The sequence below is a fragment of the Hyaena hyaena genome, unplaced genomic scaffold, assembly GCF_003009895.1.
Source record: "Hyaena hyaena isolate Hyena2069 unplaced genomic scaffold, ASM300989v1 scaffold_1453, whole genome shotgun sequence".
In the NCBI taxonomy this organism is placed as follows: Eukaryota; Metazoa; Chordata; class Mammalia; order Carnivora; family Hyaenidae; genus Hyaena; species Hyaena hyaena.
Window position 1 is genome coordinate 191,004 of NW_024082085.1, and position 24,087 is coordinate 215,090.

General features: G+C 41.1%; 1 protein-coding gene across 1 annotated transcript in view; it reads right to left on the reverse strand.

Annotated features, from left to right (window-relative positions):
* The window catches only part of LOC120225622 (protocadherin-15-like), a gene marked incomplete at its 3' end in the record, with an annotated part of 247,527 nt that overhangs the window by 189,061 nt on the left and 34,379 nt on the right, over positions 1-24,087 (reverse strand). The window contains exons 4-5 of the mRNA XM_039223805.1: positions 13,690-13,809; positions 7,691-7,801 (exon numbers count right to left, since the gene is read on the reverse strand). Coding sequence (XP_039079736.1) covers positions 7,691-7,801; positions 13,690-13,809 — 231 coding nt within the window. The remainder of the gene's footprint in view (positions 1-7,690; positions 7,802-13,689; positions 13,810-24,087) is intronic.

A 24,087-nucleotide genomic window follows, 5' to 3' on the forward strand; every position in this document is an offset into this window, starting at 1 on the left:
ACTGGAATGTTCAGTCTGTGCTGCATGGGAAAGCAGCACTGACTTGGTCCCAGAATCCTCAGCATCTTCACTCGGATCCTCCAATCCACTGGTCCTACATGATGGCAATAAAATGCACAATCCTTGAGAATCACATTTCAACACCATGGCCGGCTTAGCCAAGACACCTACTGTCTTTGAATGAATTATTTACTAAACAAGCAGAAATTTTCATCAACATATTGCAAGGAAGAACTAATTTCTTTTTTTCAAAACAGATACGCACTTAGAACATCAGAGAAATTTACTTTTATATATAGCTCAGAGATAACAGATTCATGGTCACAATCCACACTTTCTACAAAGTACAATTTTATAAAATTGCAAATATTTAAACTGACTGTGTTAAGGGAAAAAAAATACCTCTGCCAGATGAAAAGTAAGTCTCCACCCCTTTTTCCCAATCAAAAGGCTTTCTTGCTAGAAAATAGTTTAATTGTCCAGTTCTCTGATCAGTGGAGATGGATGCTAATTTCTGATTCACTCAGTACCTGCTCTCTGTTTGCAAGTGTATTCCGTTAAATATTGTCATGAAGTGGGGCTGAGGGTGATGTGGACTCTAACAAATACTATGAAATTATGTGAATCTCAGTTTTAAAACGAGTGTGGAGCAGGGGTGCCTGGGTGGCTCAAGTGTCCACACCTTGAGTTTGGCTCAGGTCATGATCTCACAGTTAGTGAGATAGAGCCCCACATCTGGTTCTATGCTGACAGGGCGGAGCCTGCTTGGGATTCTCCCACTCCCTCTCTCTCCTCTGCTCCTCCCCCGATCATGTGATCATGCTCATTTTCTCTCTCTCAAAATAAATAAACATAACAACAATGACAATAACAATAACAAGAACCCAGCTTTTCGCAGCACTTGGATGGCTTAGGTGGTTGAGTGCTCGATTCCAGCTGAGGTCATGATCTCATAGCTCGTGAGTTTGAGCCCTGTGTCCAGCTCTGTGTTGACAGCTCAGAGCCTGGAGCCTGATTCGCTATCTCCCTCTCTCTCTCTGCCCCTCCCCTACTCATACTCTCTGTCTCTGTCTCTCTGTCTCTCAAAAAGAACCATTAACTTACTAAAAAATAATTAAAAACAAAAATAAATAGTATGGAACAGACATGCTGATGTTTTGGTTTATTTTTGGGCCACTGTCATAGAAGCCTCAGAATAGAGACTTCCAACATTTACATACTCAGTATTCAAGTGCTTTGTAGCTAAAAAACCAACTGGCTAGCAACACCTACCAGCCTGACTCATAGATACATATATTAGAGACTCTTTCATTGCCTTATCAGGTATTTGCAGTAGGGAAAGAAAAAAACGCAACATAATTAGGTCTGCCCTGAGTCTTCTGACCCTGACTGCTCACCTAGGACCAGGGACCTGTCTGTCCTGTTTCTGTTCACCAGCGACAGATGGTCTATCCCTGACTGGAAATGTAAACCTTATCCCAGAGTCACTTGACTTCATTAGATTGTTTTATTCAAAATGGAAATTAAAAAAAGGAAGCAACCAGATTGCATGGGTCTAAACCATTTTAGGAGTGAGGTTTTGTTTTGTTTTCCTAGAAAGTTTTTTTGGGGGGTTAGTTTGTTTGAGACAGTTACCTAATTTTCCTTATGTTTTATGCATACTGGTACACAGAACAGCATGACAGTTTGCACCTGCACATGCTTACACACCTTCACTACTGGGAAACTGTACAAACATGTGTCAGCCATCAAACACCGTCTTCCTCTTTCACTCCACTTCCCCAGAATACGCCCAAGAGTTGGCGGAGCTAAAAACCACTGTAAGCACTTCTTCCACTGTCAGTAGGAAGTAGAGGTAAGGGAAGGTCAGGGTGGGGCTACTGCTGAAAAGTTGTTTATGTAAACTGATATCCAGAAGTATACAAAGTCACTTTTTTATATCCAAGCCCATATAATTACAAGGTGTACATACTGATTTGAATATTCATGGCATTAACGGAAAAGACAGATAAGAAAGAAGTGGTATCTTTAAGAATTATACTATTTTGTTATAAAAGACAACTATGTATTCCTTCTCTAGATTTCTGATATTTCAGAAAATATTAAAGTCGCTGTTTTAATGATAAGATTATTTAGAAATTACTCTGGCTATGATTCTTACTTAGTTATTTGAGAAAGAGAGAGAGAAGGAGGGGCAGAAGGAGAGAGAGAATCCCAAGCAGATTCTACACTCAGCATAGAGCCCAACGTGGTGCTCAATCCCACGATGTGGGGATCATGACCTGAGCGGAAATCAGAGTTGTATGCTTAGCCAACTGAGCCACCCCGGCATCCCTACTCTGGCTATGATTCTAATTAAATGTAAACTTTTCTTTCTCACAATTAATTAAGGGCTCTTAGTTACAGAAGAGTCTTCAAGATTTCTCTCAGGTAACAGTAACACAAAGGAAAGCTGCTTTTGTTTTTTTGTTTTTAATTAAAAAAAATTTTTTTTTAGACAGAGACAGAGGGGGAGCAAGGGAGGGGCAGAGAGAGAGGGAAACATAGAATCTGAAGCAGGTTCCAGGCTCTGAGCTGTCAGCACAGAGCGTGATGTGGGGCTTGAACCCACAAACTGTGAGATCATGTCCTGAGCTGAAGTCGGAAGCTCAACCAACTGAGCCACCCCGGCGCCCCAGAGCTGCTTTTGAATAATATCCATGTATAAAGAGAGAAGTGTGATTTGTTTGTGATTTAGGGAAACATATCAAAATTTGAGTTTGGGGTACAGAGTATGTATTTCAACAGAAAGAAAATCCAGTGATCTTTGTACATCTCTGAACTTCATTTTCTAGATTTCTTTTCCTTCTCTTTTCTGGAATTAATCAATCATTCCCTCATTGCATATTCATAACTAAACTGTGGGTAATAATTTTGCAAATATTCTCAACTAAACCAGTGGCAAGTTTTCTTAATTTTGTTGACCAAAATTCTTCCAGCTTATTTAAGAATCCCAACATGTGGGGGCACCCGAGTGGCTCAGTCCATTAAGCATCTTACTTCAGCTCAGGTCATGATCTCACAGTTCGTGAGTTCCAGCCCTACACTGGGCTCTGTGCTGACAGCTCAGAGCCTGGAGCCTGCTTTGGATCCTGTGTCTCCCTCTCTCTCTGCCCTTCCTCCATTTGCATGCTTTCTCTCTCTCTCAAAAATAATTCCAACGTGTCCACAGGGATAAAAATAAACTTCCTAATTACATGAAATTAGAATAGTTTCCTTTGTACATCAGTCAAATCTTTGCACCATAAGCAATGCCAGGTCAAAGATGAATAATTTCAGTAATAGAACATCAGAGCTCCATCCTCTTAGATACCCTCTACTTTAAAATCACAACTGACTGCTCACATTTCAACTCTCTTTAGGACTCCAAGAGAACAATGTAGGTTTTGAATGTACATGAACTACACTGTACACGGGTTTACGTAGCATTGACAAAATGCTAATAAAAAAACACTGAAGGATATAAAAATATATCGAGAAATATGTAATGGCCTGTGGATTCCATGATCCCATATAAATATAAAAATGTAAATTATATAGATGAAGGGGTTCCAGAAAGGTCCCTCCCAGAATGCGCCACTTGGACATGTGGATTATTGTGAACGGAAGGCACCTGAGACCCTACATCTCAAGAGAAACTTTGTCCCTCCCTTAGCCACAGAGGAAAATCTCAGCGGTGCTCCTTCACAGAATATGGGTTACTGGGGGGTCAATATTACCTGAGTGAGTCCTCTGTATGGTACAGCAGCCAATGAGCAAATCTCTGCTTTTCTTGTCACCCTGTGAACTGCATTATTTTTTTTACAATCCCAGATCCCCACCCCCTTCTCCTTAGTTAACAATGACATACATCTCCCATCGTGCCTGTCTTTGGAATGTCTATGTGGATTCCCCACACATACACCTATTAACACTGAGTTTCTCCTGTTACTCTGTCTCATGCCCACTGGATTCATAGTCCAGCCAGAGGGACCTTGAAGGGGACAGGATTCTTTTTCCCTGACACAGACATGGGTGCTCACAAAGCAGTAAATGCTTAACAACCATCTCTCAGAGACAAGAAGTCCTGATTTGTAGCATTTGTCATTGTACACACTCAGAGTGGCCACAAAGGTGACGTCACTGAACTCAGAGTAGGGAAGAGAGCCCACAAGAGGTCTCAAGCAAGTAGGAGTCAGCTTTTCAGCTCCAAAAATTCACTTCTTTAAGTAAATTATGTATCGAAAAAGTAGAGACCGTGTGTCCTTTTTTATCTTGTTGGAAAGTGATGTGCTGTAATATTTTGGATAATAATATGACAGTATTTACTAAGATAAAAAATAAATGCCTACACAAACAGATATATATATAATGTTTTCCCATAGTGATTCTATTTTTAAATTATCTGTTTTGGGGTGGCCTCTGGGTAGCTCAGTTGGTTACGCAACTGACTCTTGACTTTGGCTCAGGTTATGATCTTATGGTTCACGGGGTTGAGCCCTGTGTCGGGTTCTGGGCTAATGGTGTGGAGCCTGCTCGGGATTCTCTCTCTCCCACTCTCCCACTTGCTTTCTCAAAATAAATAAACATTTAAAAATAAATAAAACTATTAAAAGGATACAGCCCTGAAAGCTTTTAAAAACACCAAGAAGCTTATAATCTCAAATATTTAATATTCCCATTTTATAGTGTATGATTTAAATTTATAATAGAAATTGTTACAGATACATTAACCTTTTCTTTCACTTCTTGCCAATTCCATTCCTTTCTTTTGCTGATTCATGCATATCCCTCTATTTCATCATTTTTTCCCTGAAATGCTAAACACTTACCACTCTCTCTCCCTCAGTTGTGGGCAGTCTAGCAAATTGCATATAAATTGTTCCAGATGTCTTTAGAAATGTTTTAAATTAAACATCAATTCATATCTTTTAGCTGGCACTTCTTTTTAAAAAATAGTTCATTTTAAATAGCACAAGAAAAAGTAACCTTGATACATTCCAAAGCAATTTTACTTTTCCTTAAATTTTATTAGAAATCTGGAGTCAAGCAAGGGAAACCACTTTTTTTCTTCCCATTTAACTGTACAGAAACAATATTTTAAAAAATATTTCAGAGTTTTGAGGAGCTCTAAGAGGTTCTTCCCAATACCCAATATTACTTTCTCCCATATCTGCTATTTTCATTCTAATCTCTGCCCTTGGACACGGACACGGGACACGGACACAAGACACGGACTTGAGAATTTTGAACAAATATCTAGAAATGTGGCTCCAAAAATTATATTTCTATCTATACATCTGTATCTTGTATCTACCTACTATATACAACAGGCAAATTAAATTGTTATATATTATATACAAATATACTTTTATATAATCAAATATATTTATATATAATATATAAAATATTAATGTAAATACACAATAAATGTATATATAAATAGACACAGACAAACCCCCCCCTTCCAGCAAAATCTCTCTAGCTCAAAAATGGCCATTTAGTGACACCTTATCTCATATGAACTTGTTCAGAACAGCTGATCGAAGATGCTTTATTTTTTCCACTCTCAGCTGTCTTCCTGCTCTGCTTTAGGAATAGGGTGACAATGCTTATGAACAGTTTAAGGCACAGGCTGGCTTCAGGGTCTAACAACCTATTCAGAACACAGTTTTGTCACTTGCTGTGGACTTTTTCAATATTGGAACTATCTGTAGCCAGCCTTGTCAGATTTTTGCTGAAATACTAGCTCCCTTCTTCTTGATATCAAATTCCTCTCCTCCTCCCCCTCCTCTCCCTTCTCCCCCGCCCCAGGTTATCAGTAGGTCCAGCTTCAGGTGATGCACAGAACTTGGTGTAATGCAGAGGTGATTACTTCACCACCCTTTGCTACATACAGATTTCCTCAGCCTCCTCTCTCTGCTGACTCTTATGATCCTGGACTGGAAAGGGATGTTGGAAGGGAGAGGACTCTGGCAAGGACTTTCCTCACAGAAAAAGGAGGACCAACAAACAAGAAGAGTCCTTTCCACCTGCTGCAGGTCAGGCCAGAAATGCAGCTGCGAGGCTTACAGCTGTGATGTTCACTAGAACCTGGCGAATGGGGGGTTGGGAAAATGGTCACGTTTCAGGATAGGGGCAGAGTGTAAAGGCAGAAGAAACCCGAGTCCTTGGTGATCTACCTGAGCTGTCAGACCAACACCTGATCCACATACATCTAGAGATTTTATTTTATTTTATTTTTTTCCCTTTTTTAAAAGTGTTTTTTATTTATTTATTTTTTTTTACAAATAGTTTATTGTCAAATTAGTTTCTACATAACACTCAGTGCTCATCCCCAAAGTGCCCTCCTCCAGGCCCATCCCCCCCCCCCCCCCCCATCCATCAGTCCTCAGTTTTTGTCAGCATTCAAGAGTCTCTCATGGTTTGCCTCTCTCCCTTTCCCCCACCATTTCCGCCCTTCTTCTCCCGTTTGTTCCTCCGTCAAGTTCCTCCTAATCCTCCTATACGTGCAAACATATGATATTTGTCCTTCTCTGCCTGACTTATTTCGCTCAGCATAACACCCTCAAGGTCCATCCATGTTGCTACACATGGCCAGATTTCATTGTTTCTCATTGCCATGTAGTATTCCATGGTATAGATAAACCACATCTTCTTGATCCATTCATCTGTAGATGGACACTTAGGCTCTTTCCATGTTTTAGCTATTGTGGAGAGTGCTGCTATGAACATTGGGGTACATGTGCTCCTATGCCTCAGCATTTCTGTATCCCTTGGGTAAATTCCTAGCAATGCTATTGCTGGGTCATAAGGGAGTTCTATTGTTAGTTTCCTGAGGAACCTCCACACTGTTTTCCAGAGGGGCTGTACCAGTTTACATTCCCACCAACAGTGTAGGAGGGTGCCCGTTTCTCCACATCCTCGCCAGCATCTAGAGTTCTCTGATTTGCTCATTTTAGCCACTCTGACTGGCGTGAGGTGGTATCTCAGTGTGGTTTTGATTTGTATTTCCCTGATGAGGAGGGATGCTGAGCATCGTTTCATGTGTTACATCTAGAGATTTTATTAAAATAACAACAGAAGTCCGTGTTACATAAGCAACTGTTGTTCAGGTTTTCCCTGCCTGCTGTGCCTACATCCTGGTCACCGTCATGGTGGCTGACATCTAGTGAGGGAGAGCGCAAGGAACTTCCAATGACAGCCAAGGGGGAAAGATTGCCACCTGCACAGTTTTTCTCTTCCTTTAGTGTACTTGGGGGTCCCGGGGGGAGTGGAACGTTCAGGTATTCTACTTCCACCCTTTGAAAATTCTAAGCAGAGGGCCTGATGTTGGGCCCGGGAATCTGCATGTTTAATACAGCCTGAGGTGAGGCCGCTGCAGGTCACATGTTGTACCACACTTTGTACCACATTTTGAGAAGCACCCCAGTGTGAGCTAACGGCAAATTACTGAAGGGCGGGTATGAATGATTCAGAGAGTGAAGGAAACAGTGCGTGGAAAGAATCCTCCTGTTTCATTCATCCTATTCCCCATCTAGAAGAACAGAATATATAAATTATGCTGTGGGCAGCCTACCCTGTTGAGGCCATAAATTACACCGAGCACTCTTAGGAGAGTCCTTTACTTCCTAAGCTCCCAGGAGGGCAGCGAGGGGAACTGAGTACTCACGTTAGCCTGGATGATGACAAAGTACCGAGTCTTATCTTCATAGTTGAGCCTCTTCCTTAATACTACGTTTCCAGTCAACATGAGGGGGATCTCAAAGGTGTCATTGGATGTCTGCAAATAAGGAAAGAGACAGAATCAACTCATTTGAATAGAAGATGAGTTAGAAGATGCAGTAGTGTAGCTGAGTCCCTCCCAAAGTTACAATTAGCAGGTTTATTATCTGAAAATGGAATATTGCCTCTAAGCTTCTCATCATGTCTAAAAACTTTCCATTTTGATCAGTGGGTTTTATCAGAGTCATCTGATAATAACCCAGAAACCTGTCACCTATGGCCGTTTTTAATGTATTTTTAGGACTACAAATTAATAGCCTGGGGCTACTTCTCAACCAAAGTTCGGGTATCTGAAAATCTCTTTTTACCACCATGTTTTTTCAGCTAAGAGCTCAAGCATCACAATTTGGGCTCTCTACATAATCAACGTCGTCATCAGGGAAGGAAGGGAGGAGGAGGGGGATGGTGACTTGTGCTTGGTTCTGTGAGCTCACACATCATTAGCCAGAACAGGTCATTCTCCCAACCAAAAGAAAGTGCATTCCTGACAAACATCCAAGGGGAGAAAGAACAAAGGACATTTTGGAAACCAGTACAAATGCTTTTGCTTTAAATCTGGCCAATCAGCTGAGTAGCTATTCATCCCTAAATTTGCTCCGTATTTGTTGTGTTGTATTGTATTGTATTATTTTATTTATTTTGAGAGAGAAGGAGAGAAAGTGAAGAGAGGGGAAGAGGAAGAGAGAGAGAGAGAGAGAGAGAGAGAGACCCCAGCAGTCTCCATGCTAGTGCAGAGCCTGACATGGGGCTCAATTCCACGAACCGTGAGATTATAACCTGAGTTGAAATCAAGAGTCAGACACTTGACCCAGTGAGCCACCCAGGTGCCCCAATTCCTTATTTATTTTAGATAAATTCAATGACAATGATGGTAAAAAAAGAAAAAATGAAGATAAAAAAAGAAGAAAGCTCAATTTTACTCTGATTTTGCTTATGCATTAAATAAAAGAATTTGCAATGTTGGCAATTAAAATTTTATGATTTTGGATAGTAAAAATGCCTGATTATTTATTCCACATCTAGTATAAATGTTCATTCACACCATAAAGAAAATATAGGTAGGTTAAGAAAGATGTAGGGGTGCCTGTGTGGCTCAGTCAGTTAAGTGTCCAACTTCAGCTGAGGTCATGCTCTCATGGTTCACAACTTTGAACCCCATGTTGGGCTCTGTGCTGACAGCTCAGAGCCTGAAGCCTCCTTCAGATTCTGTGTCTTCCTCTTTCTCTGCCTCTCTCTCAAAAATAAAATAAAAACATAAAAAAGGAAGATGTTAATAAGGCAGGTGACCTTATTAACCTGTATTTAAAGGGTTTACCCTGTATTAAAGCCAAACTAGAACCTTTATCTCCTCTATATTTTGTAAAAAAAACAAACACTTTCCAAAGTAGACGTTTGTAGGAGATTCAAAAATGATGACATAACAGTAGGTATGGCCGACAGATTCCTATGGGAGCCCTCTCTTTCCCCACTTCCTGATGGGGATCCCATGCCTTTGTGTACTCCCTCCCTCTGGAGTGGGAACAGAGTCTGTGACGTGCTTGTAATCAGCAGGATACAGCCTAAGTGATGAGCTGTCACCCTTGTGGCCGCAATGTGACACATAAGACTCCATGCTGCAAACAGACAGGGTCAAGCCACTCTCCTTACAGAAGTCATAGGGTAAACAGCCAAGGAATGAAGCGTGGTCTCTTAGAGCTGGGAGTAGCTTTTAGTCAACAGCCACCACGATGCCAAGGGTCCCTGTCTTACAACCACAGAGAAACATTTTCTGACAGCAGCCCGAGTTTACCTGGAAAGAGGTTCTTCCCTAGTTGAGCTTCCACCAGAGAACCAATATACTCAACACCTAGATGGCAACCTTGTGAGAGCCGAAGCAGAGAGCCCCACTTAGCTGAGGTTGGACTCCTAAGTCACAGAAACTGGCCAAACATCACTATGTGTCATTTTAAGACACTAAGTTTGGGATGGTTTGGTACACAATAGTAGGTAACTAACACTTTAGGCTAATTCCTTAGACTTAAGGGCTCAATGGTGATATATAGCAAGGGTAACTGGTATCTGCGATGGTTACTGAGTCTTCAATATAATAATTTCAAGTGATATTATAGTTGTTATTTCTCTAATATTTAGGAACACAGAGACATGAGGATATATTCACATATGTTCCTGTATTAGAATTATCCTCTTTCTTAAAATACAGAGGTAAACAGACAAAGCAGCTGTCTTTGGTTTGCAATAATTCCTCCAATTCTCCCTTTCTTAAAGAGGAAACATTTTGACAGAGACATGGAATTCCACAGTTTCTGGTTATAAACTAGGACCAGGGGCAAACAGCCGGCAACTCGTCAATGAAGGTCCACAGCCATCAAGGAAATGGATGCACATTCGTTCTTGCATTGTTGTTAAACCTTTGAAATGATTATACCATCGTTGCTGTTGCCTGGTATTTGGGAAGGCCAGAATGGTTCAGAAAGAAAAATGAGTACGTGCACTAGAATTCTAAATGTATACTGAAGAAAGGACCTTATTAGGCTTTAATTGTTCTGTTTCTGTAGGGTTATCTCCTACTTGACTCAGTCTTTCCACAACAACATTTAGAAACTCTGGACAAAATATAAAAGACAAAGGACACCAGACACCCCTCAAGAGTTAACCAAAGCAGACACACTCTGGAGATGTCACATACTTGAAGGAAAAGACAACATGGGTGAGTGTGCTGTTTTATGGTAGTGAATAGCTCAAGGGACAATTAAAACTCTGACCAAAAGTCTATCTGGCCTGAAGAATCAGGGGATAGATTTGGGGACAACCAAGGCTGATGGAAGGAGAGGGGAGGGGGTATCCGAAAGGAGAAAGCCAGGAAGAGAGAGGACAAAATTCCACTTATAAATGGTGTCCAGGTCTGTAGATGAACTCCATCCCACACTGCATGACGGAGACTACAAGATGGGCTCGGGAAAAATGTACACTGAATTCAGATTCGAATTACACCCAAGATTATTCAACTTAAGTCCAACCATGTTCTCTAGTAGATTAAAAACAAACAAAAAACTATTCAGAGGAATATGATAGAATTAAAAGTCTCTCCAGAACATCACATTCACGATGTCCAGGAGAGGGTTCAAAACAACTTGACCAATGATGAACTGGAAAATGTGATCCCATTTCAAAAGGAGAGAAAATCAGGAAAGGCCAATGTTAGGACAAGTTCACACAGACTTTAAAGCAGCTATTTTAACCATGTCTATGTTCAGAGACGTAAAAATGATATGCTCACTACAAGGGAAACTAAGAGAAATCTCAGCAAGAAATGCAAACTCTAAAAATGTAGAAAATTTAGACCCGAGGATTATACTAGCTGGAAAAAAAAGAAAAAAAGAAATAGAACAATGGACACATTGGACAGTGTTAGAACAAACTGTTGTACAGTTTCACCATCCACCATACCCTGTGGGACTAGGGTGATAAAAACCGTACTTGTGGCTACAAAAGCCAGAGGTGCTACCTTTTCAGGTTAAATATATTTGTAATACAATGTTGTTTTCAAATTGAGAAATCAGGAGAGGTGCGATTCCTGGAAACAGAGTTACTGGTGACGGGAAGTGGTGGATACGAACATTGGTAGGTAGCTGAGGTTTACCCTAAGCTTCTGCCATGTCTAAAGCTGGGTTCTCTCTATAAGGATGTGACTGGGTTAATGCTCTCTCCCCTGATAACCCAAGGTAAGTGCGTTCATGGTAGCTTAGTCTTTTGTCTCACTGAATTAGGCCTGTGTCCAGAGGATGTCTTAATGACTCCACGGCAGTACTAGCTTGCTTCAGTACGTTGTTCTTCTCTAATTTGGACACTGCATGGGGCTGACTGGTTTATCCAATCTATAGGTAGTAAAAGGTACATATTATGTTTGACAGTGAGCCCACACATCCCGGAAAGGGGAGAAGCATGCAGAAGGAATTACTGCATGACAACAAGGAATTTCAGCCTCACATAACTTCTAGCAGATAGGTCCTATGTAATGTATTTTTGTCTCACACTATATCTACCTCTTGGAGACTTTTTCTTTTTTTTTTAATGTTTGTTTTTGCCAGAGACAGAGAGAGGCAGAGTACAAGTGGGGTAGGGGCAGAGAAAGGGAGACACAAAATCCAAAGGAGGCTCCAGACTGAGCTGTCAGTACAAAGCCCAGCCTGGGGCTTGAACCCAAGAGCCATGAGATCGTGATCTGAGCTGAAGTTGGACGCTTAACCAACTGAGCCACCCATGTGCCCTAGGATAGGTTTGTTTTTAATGCAATGTGATAGCCATTTCCCTAAAGTCCATGGCCTGGCTGTTCCATACTTGCTGGAAGAGTACAAGTTAGGAAATGGCCTCCATAAAATGTAAGTTAGAAACATGGCGCACACATACAAGTAATTCCTTCAAAAACCTAAATAGTAAGAAAGACAAATTGTTCAAACATGGGACGTGAAGTCAGCTGTCTGTTTCTGCTTTTAAGGAAAAGCATTTCTCTTTTCTTTTTCCCTCAGTTCCTTTGATCTCTTCCAATCGATTTTTTGTGCACATCTTCCTAGTAACTGTCCTTCTCTTCTGCATCTCACCTTCTGAGTATTTCCCCACCTCTCTGAACCACTGCCTACAAACATGTGGAGAGACACATGTTAGGGGATGGGACAAATAAACACACCAAAACCGTCCAGCTCACTTCACCACCTTTTATTTCCCTGATATTAAACATAAAGGATAAGCATTCATTGAGAAAATTCACCTCAGACGTGCTGGGGGGCAGCCATGATGCCCTGACAACCAGCCTGGGAGCGAGGAGGAGGCAGATGGAGGGCGGGTCCTGCTAGCCGGGCTCAGGCTGCACAACACACCTCTGCCTTTATCAGTGCTCTCTCACATAATATGGTGAGAGATCATGGTGAGAGTAACATGGTCTAATGAAAACATAAATAATCTTTAAACAAAACAAATTTGGGGCGCATGGGTGGCTCAGATGGTTAAACGTCAGACTTTGACTCAGGTCGTGATCTCATGGTTCCTGGGTTGCAACCCCATGTCCGACTCTGTGCTGACAGCTCAGAGCCTGGAGCCTGCTTCAGATTCTGTGTCTCCTTCTCTCTCTCTGCCCCTCACCCACTCATGCTCTTTCTCTCTCTCTCTCTCTCAAAAATAAATATTAAAAAAAAAAAAAAAAGCAGCTTTGTCCCTTCTCTTCCAGAGGCTTTGCTGGTGGAGGAGGGGCAGTGACATCACTTCACAAGATCCACGAAGCTTATGCATCACCCTGGTGATGTCATTCCCAGTGATTTATGTACGATGCTTAGGAGTCTGCACACATAACAGAAATGAGGTGAAAATGGAATATTACACCTATAAATAATTTTAAATTGTAACCTCCAAGACTCATCAAAAACTTTTTAAAAGTTTTACAAGTATAGCACAAATAGGTAAAAGACTGTAATTGTGAGATAATTTTTTTTAATTTTTTTTAATGTTTTATTTATTTCTAGGAGAGAGAGAGAGAGAGACAGTGTGAGCAGGGGAGGGTCAGAGAGAGAGGGCGTCACAGACTGAAACAGGCTCCAGGCTCTGAGCTGGCAGAGAGAGAGGGAGTCACAGACTGAAACAGGCTCCAGGCTCTGAGCTGGCAGTCAGCACAGAGCCCGACGCGGGGCTCGAACCCACGAACCGCGAGACCATGACCCAAGCAAAAGTCGGACGCTTAACCGACTGAGCCACCCAGGCGCCCCTGAGATAATTTTTAACAGCAGGAGGACGCTACCATGGCTGGAAGGGCTAGGGATAGGGTAGTAAACAGGTGCCAGGTGCAGTAGACACTACTCATGCCTCAGGGAGGCCACACTGCAGTGGGGGCCGACATACCGGGTCCTCCGGATTGTACTGGATGAGGTATTCTATCTGTCCATTTGGTCCATCATCTATGTCTGTAGCTCCATTGTCCCCTGAAAACCCTGTAAATATCGTGGTGCCAACGGGAGTGAGCTGCAAATAAAACGAGAGACACACTGTAACTTCTCATTCATCCAGGGGACAGCAGAAGGGTCCCAGCACACACCCCGCCTCTTGTCACACAAAGGAACCTGCCAGGCAGCTCTACCCCGCCACGGACCCGAGGCGTTTCAAAACAGCAGTTGCACACCTTACATGGAAGTTCTCGTAAAGGCTGAAATTTCCAACGCCATGGTCCCTGCTCTGGGTAGAAAATAGAAGGCCCCCAATTCAGTGGAAAGTACATGTGGGGCAATTTATGACCATTAGCATCTTAGCCCCTGCAGAGAAAATGCATCTGTTGTTCCCCTTTAGAAAAAACAACCCTCGATGCATTAAGTTATCAACAAGCTGGAATTTAAAGTGTATGAAGGAGTTAGCAACTTTATATTAAAATAACAAAACCAGTTCAAAGGCATCAATGGAAAGATAAGCGGGCGGAAGTCTGTGGAAGAGATGCTGGGTACAGTGGCGCCAGGTCCAGCAGAGGACAGAGAGGGCTGGAGCTCAGTCTGTCCTTGCAGAGAGCCACGGTGGGGCAGGTGCTGGCGAGATTATCGTATCTTTTCATTTTGGATGAAATCACAGCAAAACTTCCCGTGGCGTCCAAGACCACGATTTGGCATTTGGCCTCAATGAGCTTTGCCACCGCCGCAGTCCACCAGGGATCAGCTGTTATTTCTCTGACCTGTGAGGCATCCCCCACACAGAGAGTGCATTCCTACACCCAGACCGTCCAGTCCTCAGGCTTTCGCTGGAATCCTACTCATCAGCTACATTTCGACTTCATTAGGGATCACCCGCCCCTAAACCGCCCCCGAGAGAGCATTCTCTGCCCCCAGTCAGGGTCAGGAGACCTTCTTGTGCTCACCTGTATTACTGTATTTCCTTCACCAGCACATTGAAATAGTGCGTAAATGAATTTTGCCAATAAACGTACCTCTGTGCATCTACAGAAGCAGAGGCTTTTACTTTTTTTTTTTGTTTTTAGAGACATGTCTTCTTAGTTGTTAAATGGGATTCTTTCATGGAGAAAGAGTTTCAGAGATTAAAAAAAAAGACGAGTTAATCTCATTTACTTCTGTTTTCAGGGGGTATGGATCCAAATCCGGACAGGGACCCACCAGGGCAGGTAAATGAGTGAAGCCTGATGGCCTTGAGGGTGAACAGAGAAGCACATGCATCCTGTGACCTAGCAGCTGTGACTCAGCTCAGCAAATTCTTGTCATCATGGAATACGATCTTCTATTATTCTCATTTTATAAGAAAGGTCTTGGTCCTAGGGTTGCCCATAGATTTTAGAGAATTAAACTAGGAATTAAATAGGCCAAACAAAATATATGCATCAGGCACAGAAAATGTGGTAGTTTGCAACTTCTGATTTAGGAAAAAAAAATACGATTATGATGAAAGAGGTAGCCATAAATACATGGTAGTGGGTATGATAAAGGCAGCTTTCCTGGCAGGCAGGTTTAAAAGGCACACTCCGACTTGCAGCTGGTCAAAGAGAATAGAGGATGAAGAGAGGAGAGAAGTTCTGAACAGCACGTAGGAGACCTGGGACACCACTGGGGGAATGGCTTAGTGAAAATGTTAGTTCCCTGAAAGACTTCCAAGCTGACATTTTCCTACTTTTTAATGTAATCCCTGACCCAAGATATTGTGCTTTCTGACCAAAGGGGGAAAAAAAATCATGTATTCCTATATTGCTATGCTTTGATTCTTAAATTATGAACTCTTATTTTATTATTCATTTTGAAAGAGAGACTGTGAGCAGGTGACGGTCAGAGAGAGAGGGAGACACAGAATCCGAAGCAGGCTCCAGGCTCCGAGCTGTCAGCACAGACTGACATGGGGCTCGGACTCACAAACGGTGAGATCATGATCTGAGCTGAAGTCGGACATTCAACTCACTGAGCCACCAGGAGCCCCTTAAATTATGAAAATTCAAAACTGAATGATGATTTGTGTCCAGATATCTAGTAAGACAAAGTATTTTTCATGGTAAGAATGCCAAAGCTGGGTACTCTTGTAGTCCTGTCTTTTATCAGGACTCATGGAAACTGGTCAGAGAAACTGAACCCTAAGCCTGTTGAAAAATTAGGAAATACTGTTCAAAAAGAAGGCAGTAATGAAAACAAAACATATGCTTCAAAATATATAAATTGCAATTCCTAAGCATGGGATTATCACCTATGTGTCACCTAATAGAAGATTTCAAAGTGTCCTCTGTCTCCTTTGTGAAAATAAAACTGTCGGCAACCTTAAAAACAAACAAAACAAACCCAGAGTATTTTTTTTTTTTTTTTATTTCTAGGAGAGAGAGAGAGAGAGACAGCGTGAGCAGGGGAGGGTCAGAGAGAGAGGGAGTCACAGACTGAAACAGGCTCCAGGCTCTGAGCTGGCAGTCAGCACAGAGCCCGACGCGGGGCTCGAACCCACGAACCACGAGATCATGACCTAAGCGAAAGTCGGACGCTTAACCGACTAAGCCACCCAGGCGCCCCAGACCCAGAGTATTTTTTAAAGACTTTTGATACCAAACACTGCGGGGTTGATTTAAAAAGCCAAAGGCGCCTGGGTGTCTCAGTCAGTTAAGCATCCAACTTCAGCTCAGGTCAGGATCTCACAGCTCATGGGTTCCAGCCCCATATTGGAGTCTGTGCTGACAACTCAGATTCTCTCTCTCTCTCTCTCTCTCTCTCTCTCTCTCTCTCTCTCTCTCTCTCTCTCTCTCTCCCCTCCGCCCCATCCTGGCTCGCACTCTGTCTCTTTCAAAAATGAATAAACATTTTTTAAAAAAGCCTGGGAGAAGTAACGTGGGGACAAAATGAGACAAACTAAAGCCCCTGAACAGTCAGTCGCTGCAGATTTTGAAAACACTGTGTGGGTGTCTCTGCGTTCATTCCCCAAGGCAGCATATACTGCTGGACTATACTGACTGTAGACAGGGACCCTCACCCCTCATGTCCTGTGGCCACGGCCACAGCATCCATATTAAGGGGAAGGAAGAGGAGGTGGAGGAGCTGGGACCATGTGCCTGATGGTGGAGACCCTCATACAAGAGTGGGCTCGAGGCCAGGGAGCAAGAGATATACAGCCAGTGTGTGTGGCTGTGAAACAATCACAACCCTCCTGTGTGATCAGTTCTGCCAGCCCGCTCTGCACACACCTAAGAGGACAATATGCCAGAGCACTGACTGTTTACGCCAATTTACTATCACTAAAACCATTTTAAAAAATTCACAAGTTTTTTAATTTGTGTGTGTGTGAGAGAGAGAGGAGGAGAGAGAGAGAAAGAGAGAAAGAGAACACAAGCAAGGGAGGGGCAGGGAGAGAGAGCTACAGAAAGACTGCTGGGCAGGCTCCCTGCTGTCAGTGCAGAGCCTGATGCAGGGCTGGAACTCATAGACTGTGAGATCATGACCTGAGTTGGAATCAAGACTCAGACACTTAATCGACGGTGCCACCCAGGCGCCCCGGTGTTTTTTAATTGAAGGAAGAAGTTTCAGCACAATCAGTAATGTATCACCTATACATTATGAAACATGGGGGCTTCAATCTGTGACACCACATCAAAGTGGGTTAGAAATAAAACAAACAAGAGAAAATCTTTGGACTCTCTCACTTGATAAGGTAACAATCTATTTAACATTCAGTGCACACGGTAACATTTTCTTTTGGAAATTTTAAATTATGTAGAGAAGCTGACAGTTTTCTCCATGCTGGTTTAATAATAGAAATTCAACTTGACTAGATGTAAAGTTTGAAGTATTATCTATCCATGCAGAAAACACACACACACACACACACACACACACACACACCAACCTCACATTTGAATCTCAGAATCCCAGATGCTAATGCAACCTCCCTGATGACTTCGTGTAAGTAACTGGATGGCAGTTGTTATAAGAAAAGAACTATTTTTAGTCAAGGAGAAAATAAAGCATAATAGTCTCTAAATCTCAACATTTTCTATGTTTCCCAGACTTCTTCAAGATTGGGTTCCTAGATAAATATTCTATGACAGTGTTTGGTTGGAATAGGTGATTTGAAGCATGTTACTTCTTACCATGCAATATTTGCAAACCCTAAGAACCTAACTATGAAAAGATCTCTATTTTTCTCCAGCTGTCCAAATGGTTTTGAAATTCATAAAAGGCAACATAAAACTGCTATGGTGCCTTAATGTACTATCGCCAGTTAATATTTTCCCTCTTCATCACTGACATGTTTCTTCTACATTTAAAAATCACAGGGTTTCTGGGTGGCTCAGTCAGTTTAGCATCCGACTCTTGATTTTGGCTCCAGTCATAATCTCAGGGTCCCAGAATCTAGTCCCATGTCAGACTTCATGCTGAGCATGGGTCTTGCTTAGGATTCTTTCACTCTCTCTCTCCTTCTGCCCCTCTCCTGCTCACTCTCTTTCACTAAGAATAAACAAATAAAAATAAAATTTAAAATAAAAATCTATAAGGAGGTATGATTGTTAATACGTAGTCATTTAAAGCAAACCCTATGTTATTTTCTTGGTTACCTTTATAAAAATACACTTAGTGACAAAGTCCAACAAAGAGGGTTGTTAGGCTACATGTAAAAGGACTACTATGCGTTTGTTTATGGTTGTAATTTGAGGTTGGTCCCCAAAATAATTCAATTTCAATCATGCTCATTTTAGGATTTAAACTTATTTTAGGGAGCTGCACATGATTGTTCCCGATAGACTTTCTTTGACCATGTATAATTTTATAATTCCTTGAAACAAATAGAAATATGATTGTACAATAAACTCTTAGTAAATATGTCTTAAAAATGAGAGAGATACAGTTGCCTAGCTGTATCCTTAGAGAATCAATCATACCGTTCCCATAATGATATCATATAAAGTCATGAAGGATCTCTATCAAAATAGAATTTTAAGCTCTTTTTATTTATTTTCATTTTTGTCAATATAATATATTGCTATTCATCACATTTCCTGATATATTACTTTATTGTTATTTTTTATTTTTTAAGTTTTTATTTAAATTCTATTTATTTAGCATATAGTGTGATACTGGTTTCAGGAACAGAATTTAGTGATTCATCACTTACATAAGCTCTTTTCGGGTTTTGAGAGAGAATGTGCATGTGTATAGACACGGGAAAGGGGTAGCCGCAGAGGGAGGGGGAGAGGGAGAGAGAGAATCCCAAAGTGACCCCAGGTTCAGCACGGGGCCCATGTGGGGCTTGATCCTACCACCTTGGGATGATAACCTGAGCCAAATCAAGAGTTGGCCACTCAACCCACTGAGACACCCAGGTGCCCCCAATAGGCTCTTTTTAAAAGGAGAATTAGCGCCTTTAGAATGAAATGGAAAGCACTGTTAGAACAGCAGCAGATTTCACCATAGCATTTTGTTCTGGTGCAGTCTCTGTTTACGATTTCAGTAACAATTACATTAAAGACTCCGCTTTGGAAATGTGATATTCAGCTGTTGAGAGCAAAGGACTCGGAAATATGCCATGTCATTCATTCCACATTTGCACTGACTGGGGAGTTCTGTTCTCGTCACAGTTGTACGTGTAGGCCAAGCATCTTAGTGCATCTCTTCCTTTCCAACCTTCCCCATGCAGACACATGCGGGTAACATGCAGCCTGTATACCTGTACCCGTGGTCTACTGCTCACACAGTCGGCCTGTTCAGATACAGGCAAGGATTAGGAACGTTGCAAGCTAACGTGAGAGAAATAGCTAAGGAAAAAGAAGACAGAGCACTCTGTGCTAACAAGGAAGGTCTGGAGAGACAAAGAGATTCCAGAGAAAGGGTCTACTAGCTGCGAACAAGCAAAAGGGAGTTGGGACGTGAAAAATGGTTTTAAACCACAGTAGCTTCCACACAGATTTTGTTCATCATATGTCTACCCAGTAGAAGTGCACACATATACATGTACACACACACGCACTTCATAAACGTCAAACCACACACACCACCATTACTTTCTCTCAGGACTACAGCTGTTGCACAGTGGTGCTTTATAAGTTTCTGAAAAATGATGTAGAGGTTGAAACATGACACCCAGGCTGTTTATTACAAAACTGCATTCCCCATGCATTATCATTCACAGTTCTCAGCGTGCATCTGCCATGCAGATGGCCATGTTCTGTGTTCTGTCACATTTCCACAAGCCTCAGAAACACACACTTGGTTTTCTGAAGGGCATTCTATGCACGGGATGATCATCAGCTTGGGTGGCTGCCTGAGGGCGTCCCTTACTTATTTAGTTCATGTCTTTTCCCACAGATGATTTTATACAGCTACTGGGAAATACAGAAAATGCACAGATACATGCAGATGTGAAAGTTAAAAAAAATCAAAGCAAAAAAATTCAGTATTTCAAGAAGATGTGTAAGATAAATCAGAGTGTGAACATAGAGGATGAAGAGTTCTGTTAGCTGTCTGGGTATCTGGTGACCTATGGTATTGATGCTACCCTGAGCACCATGAACGATGCTCCACAGAGAGATTTGTCCTCACATGCCATCTTATTTGCAATATTTCCCCACAGAAGCACTGTATTCACGGCTCCATGTAAATGAAATGGATTCTCATTACTCATGGAAATTTTATTCGATAAAGTCACTGTGAACAGTGAATTCACAAACACTGAGCCATTGCTTCTAGAGAGGATGCAGGGCTATCACACCACTGGTGGGAACACAGGCTTAGCTTCCTGCTAACACTTTCAACAACCAATCCACATATAACCTTGTTATATGTGTGCTACTATTTAGACACCTTATTTACTATGTGGTTTTGATTCACCACCACTTAGCTTCCAGCCAACAGCAGCATAACTCATGCCTGAATAAAACTTCTCTAACACATATATTCTCTTCATAAGGTGCCTTACTGGCTTTCTGACCTAGGAATGCTGGACAGCACTGAAGCACTACACTTGGGGACTATTTAAACAGCAAAATCACCAACAGAGGGTACACAGATGTAAACAATGTAGCACTAGTTAGACTGCAAAAACAGACACTCATTTATGGTGAGAGGTGAAATAAGATGTCACGGCATCACCTTGTTTGGGTTCAGCCAGAATTATATACAGGGAGTGACTTTAATTCTTCACCCCTTTGCACACATTTATGAATGACCACACAAGTTTGGGAAGTACTGAATTTGGACTTGTAAATAAATTTAAGCAAGTAGACAAATTTGCAGTTGCAGAATAAGTGGATAATGAAGAATCATTGTACATAAGCAATACTAGTAATTTATTAGGAGTGTGGCTGGAAGACTCAATTGATCAGAAACTGAGACAGGATTGAGTCTCATCTCTGTATTCACTTAGCTTGAGGATCCCTGTTCTCCTGAAGTTGTTTCCTGCTTGTGAATGTTATAATTAGATTAAAGCCCTTATGAGGAACATTTCAGATCTGCATTTTAATTGTTTAATAAAGGATTAAATGGAGAGATATGTTGTATCAATAAATTTGCATTATCAATAAGGTAAAGTTGTCAATCCTTTAAAACTTATCAACAGATATGGAAATTTGATTCTAAATTTTAAGCTGTCTTAAAGAAGAACTATGTTGTCTCAGTCAGTTGATCTGACTTTTGATCTCAGCTTAGGTCTTGATCTCAGGGTTGTGAGTTCAAGCCCTGCATTGGGCTCCATGCTGGGTGTGAAGACTACAAGGAAAGAAAAGAAAAGAAGAAAAGAAAAGGGAAAGGAAAGGATGAATGAAAGAAAGGAGGGAAGGAAGGAAGGAAGAAAAAAGAAAGGAAGAAAGGAAGGAAGGAAGGAAGGAAGGAAGGAAGGAAGGAAGGAAGGAAGGAAAGGAAGGAAAGGAAGGAAGGAAGGGAGGGAGGAAGGAAGGAGGGAAGGAGGGAGGGAGGGAGGGAAGGAAGGAAGGAGAAGAAAGAAAGAAAGAAAAAGGAAGAAAGGAGGAAAGAAGTAAAGAAAGAAGGAAAGAAGGAAGGAAGGAAGGAAGGAAGAAAGAAAAAAATAAAGGAAGAAGAAGAAGAGAAAGAAATAAGTTGGAAGGCTAACACTATCCCATTTTCAGACTTTAATATAAATCTATAGAAATTGAGACACTGCAGAATTGACTTGAGAGTAAATTAATATGCCAGGGGACTGTATATCATGTCCAAAAACAATCCCCATGGATAGTTACCTGATTCGTAGAAAACACAACACTGGTTATGTATTCAATGATCTCTTCAATACTGGGGTGTGTGGCACCTGGGGGATTCAGTTGATTGAGCGTCCCTCTTGATTTCAGCTCAGGTCATAATCCCAGGCTCCATACTGAGCATGGAATCTGCTTAAGATTCTCTCCCTCTTTCCCCCTTCCCCTCCCTCATTCAAACTCTCTGTCTCTATAAATAAGTAAATAAATAATAAAATAAATTATTTAATAAATGAATTAATAAAATTTTCAATAAAAAGAAACCCATATGGAAAAAAATGATACTAGTTCCTACTTTATGGCCTACATAATACTAGATTCTAGAGCATCTAGGTGGCTCAGTAGGTTGAGCATCACACACTTGATCTCAGCCGGGTTATGATCTCAGGGTTATGAGTTCAAGCCTGCACTGGGCTCTGGGCTGAGAGAGAAGCCTACTGAAAATAAACAAAACAAACCAGAAATCGAAGTTCCAGGTGTGCTTGTGCATTGTGGTTAGGAAGGCAAATGGTTGCAGCCACTGTAGAAAATGGCATGGATGTTTCAAAAAATTTTAGAAATGGAATTATCATATGATCCAGTAATCTTACCTTGGGGTATTAATCCAAAAGGAATAAAAGCATTAACTTGAAAAGATACATGCAACTACATGTTCACTGCTCCAATATTTACAATAGCCAAGACACAAGAAAAGTTAAGTGTCCATTGATAGATAAATGGATAAAGAAAATATGATATATACATAGACACACACAATGGAGTAATATGCATATTTTCTTATATTATAATAAAATATGTGTGTGCATGTATATATGTATGCATGTGTGCATATCTATATCTTTATATCTATGACTATATCTGTATCTACCTATCTATCTATCTATCTATCTATCTATCTATCTATCTATAAGAGAGAATCACTCACTCATAGAAAAGAAGGAAACCATGGCATTTGCCACAACATGGATGGACCTTGAAGGAATTACATTAAATGAAATAAGCAAGAGACAGACACCATATAATCACTTACATGTGGAATCTAAAAACAAACAAATAAACAAGAATCCTCAAAATAAACCAATAAATTCAAAGATACAGAGAGCAGATAAGTGGTTGCCAGAGGCAGAGGTGTGGTGTGTGTGTTTTCACACCCCGTGGTTGAAGGTGGTCTAAAGGTAGAGAAGGTAGAAACCTCTGTTATAAGAGAGGTAAGCCCGGGGATGCAGTGCATGGTATGATAACTACAGTTAACAACGCTGTGTTGGATGTGTGAAAGCTGCTGAGCAAGTAGATCATCAAAGTTCTCACCATATACACAAAACTGTAAGTATATGTGTGATGAATGCTGCCTAGCTGTATTGTGGTGACCATTTCAAATATGCACATATACTGAATCATTTCACTGTACATCTGAAATTATTATAATACCATGTGCCAACTGTATCTCAATAAAAATAAAAATTATAAGAGTGATTAACCACTAAATTCTATACCTGAAACCAATTTTACCATATGTTAACTAACTAGAATTTAAATCAAAAATTGAAACAAAAATGCAAATTATAAGATAAAGTTTAGAAAATAAGATCATATCCTCAAGATACTACAATCAGCAAAATTTATTAAATAAGACATATGGAGCAAAAACCAAGAAAAATATGGACAAATTGGACTACATTAAAAATAAGAGCCCCTATCTATTAACACTAACAAGAAAGTAAAAATATAAACAAAAAATCTGGTGGAGATACTTTCAATATGTACATGCAACAAGGAAATTATGTTTGGAATAAATAAAGAACTTCTACAATGCAACAAGCAAAATGGCAGACACTTGAATAGAAAATTCACTAAAAAAAGAGTATAAACTCATGACCAATAAACATATAAAAAGCGGAGATTTTCACCAGTCATCAGGAAATCCTAATTAAGATGCCAATGGAACATTACTCAGTGCCCACCAAACTGGCTAAAATTAGTAACAGTGAAAATACCAAGTTCCGTCCCTGAGGCAGAGCAGGTTGATTTTGCGGAGATGAGGGTGGGCCTCCAGGTTCTAATGCACCCAGGGTGGTAACCTCTCC